The 2,140-nt window shown below is 36.8% G+C and overlaps 1 protein-coding gene across 1 annotated transcript in view; it reads right to left on the bottom strand.

Moving 5' to 3' along the window:
- The window catches only part of LOC125025745 (methionine synthase-like), a 14,681-nt gene extending 12,837 nt beyond the window's left edge, over positions 1-1,844 (bottom strand). Inside the window, exons 1-4 of the mRNA XM_047613932.1 lie at positions 1,540-1,844; positions 618-817; positions 289-386; positions 1-147 (exon numbers count right to left, since the gene is read on the bottom strand). The exon at positions 1-147 is cut by the window's left edge and continues 8 nt beyond it. Of these exons, the coding sequence (XP_047469888.1) occupies positions 1-147; positions 289-386; positions 618-817; positions 1,540-1,573 (479 nt within the window). The 5' untranslated portion in view covers positions 1,574-1,844. The remainder of the gene's footprint in view (positions 148-288; positions 387-617; positions 818-1,539) is intronic.
- Positions 1,845-2,140: the final 296 nt, after the last annotated feature.

Below are 2,140 nucleotides of genomic sequence, written 5' to 3'. Positions count from 1 at the left end.
CTGAAGTCAGGCCTCTCAACAGATGGTGATATTGACAAGGTCCTATTGGTTGGACCCAAAGCACCAGCAACATAACGCTGCTTCCCAGTAGCTGCTGTTACCTCATCCGCTGCACGTCTTGCTAGACGAGCTGACTCTAAGTTCAGTCTTGAAGACAGAAATAATTCTATTAAATCCTCCATTATATTTTTAATTTTTTTTTATAATAGATATATGGATATCCTTATATACTATAGGGTAAAATATTCAGAAGGAATAACAATATTAAAAATATTATTGTTTTCTCACCGATAGCAGATGTGTTCTAACTTATAATCAGCCTGAGCTACTTTTGTGCCACTAAAGGTGTTTGTCTCAATAATATCAGCACCTGCTTCCAAGTATTCCTGTCATAAAGAAAAACAGAATTAGACCTGGATTATACCAAGACCATCTAATCATGAAAAATAAAACATGGTAAAAAAAAAAAAAATGTTTATTTCTGATCAACATTCAGAAAGCATTGGTCTCCCTTGCCAAATTAAATTCGGAATGTAGAATGAACATCAATCAGAATGAGGAGAATCGCCATAAGGAAACAAGCGAGCCAATGCATGAAATTTTCAGTCATAGAGCACCTTATGAATTCCTAGGATAATCTGTGGCTTCGTAAGAGAGAGCAGGTCATTGTTGCCCTTGAGATAGCAGGAGTGGTCCTTGAACTCCTCTCCTCTGTAGTCCTCCTCCTCCAGCTTGTGCCGCTGAATCATGGTTCCCATTGCTCCATCGATGACCAGGATGCGCTCCTCCAGGGCCTGCTGGATCTCCTGAGCACGACCTGTAAAGTATTAGGACGTGAGGTGCATTTGTTCATTCATATAATACCTGGTTTATTCTGTGGTATTGCCTGTATCAAAAATATCAAGAAAATATTTCACCATACTTTTTATCTATTCAGTGTAAATAGCACCTGAAAGTATATTTGTATGTGCATAATTGAGCCAATTGGATTACTAAAATTATAGAGAATAAATCAGAAAGAAAAAAGTTTTGGGTTTTAAGACTGCTTTGTATGTGGAATTTGAGACTATGGAATTTAAGAATATGAACTATTATCATTTACATGTTACAGCATACATAACGAAGGATTCTTCATCTTTGTATGAAACATGGAGCCCATGACAATTCATTTCACGTTGAATTTAGTTTGAACATCATTTATAAGAGATCAGGGCAAGTGTCAAGTAGATTTTAATTGAACACAAACAATGTAATCATGACGAAAGAAGTCTGTCAAGATCTTTTTCTTATGCATTCATCACAGTTTCCTATAAAATAATTTTGAAAGAAATCCTTTAATTATCAGTCCTTATAACCATAATGATTCCAAAATAGGTGCCATATCACACTCTCGTTAATTTGTATCGGAAGTATTTTAAAAACCACCTTTCTGATTGATTACAAAATTCATTACAATAAAAAGAAATTACAACTCATTCTTGTAGGAAGTTGATATGGTACTGATAAAATGTGTCATCGCATTGGATCACGCTAAATCACCTGACATCGCCGCTGGACGTTTGTTTAACGTCATCTTTCAAGTGTCACGTCAGCGTGTACTATCACCAACGATACACGGAAACACACGGCCACTCCAACAGTCTTTCCTCAAGAGACCGATTTCAAAGTTTTTCACCCTTTATATAAGCTCAGCATGGTGTGTTTGGCTTTTGTCTCCGACTTCGCCTTCATTACGACCGCTTATCTCACGCGTATCAATATGCTTTTTGCTTTTTAAACTAATATCCGGAGGTAACACATCCTAAAACATATAGTTTGTGGCTGTCAACGTCGATCTCTGCTGAGAAATACTTAAGATATTTTTGCACAGCGGCAGAAAATCGCCGATAGGTAGTTTCTGACACGTGATCATCAGCTGATCGTGGCACCCAAACAAACCTGAGTTGCCACTTTGGGATTTGCAGTCATTTCACTCATTGATTGAATGCTTGATCCTCGGAAGTAAAATTATAATATTTAAAGATGTTTGATTATAGTGAGTAATGACGCTGCTGGGTAAAGATATAGGCTTTGTCGTAAAATGCATCGAAGACACTGTTATGGTGAAATTATCCGTAACCATCATCAATAATGTTTATGT

Source organism: Penaeus chinensis, chromosome 5, assembly GCF_019202785.1.
Source record: "Penaeus chinensis breed Huanghai No. 1 chromosome 5, ASM1920278v2, whole genome shotgun sequence".
Classification (NCBI taxonomy): Eukaryota; Metazoa; Arthropoda; class Malacostraca; order Decapoda; family Penaeidae; genus Penaeus; species Penaeus chinensis.
The sequence above is the reverse complement of the archived record's forward strand: the minus strand, read 5'-3'. Positions and strand labels throughout refer to the sequence as shown.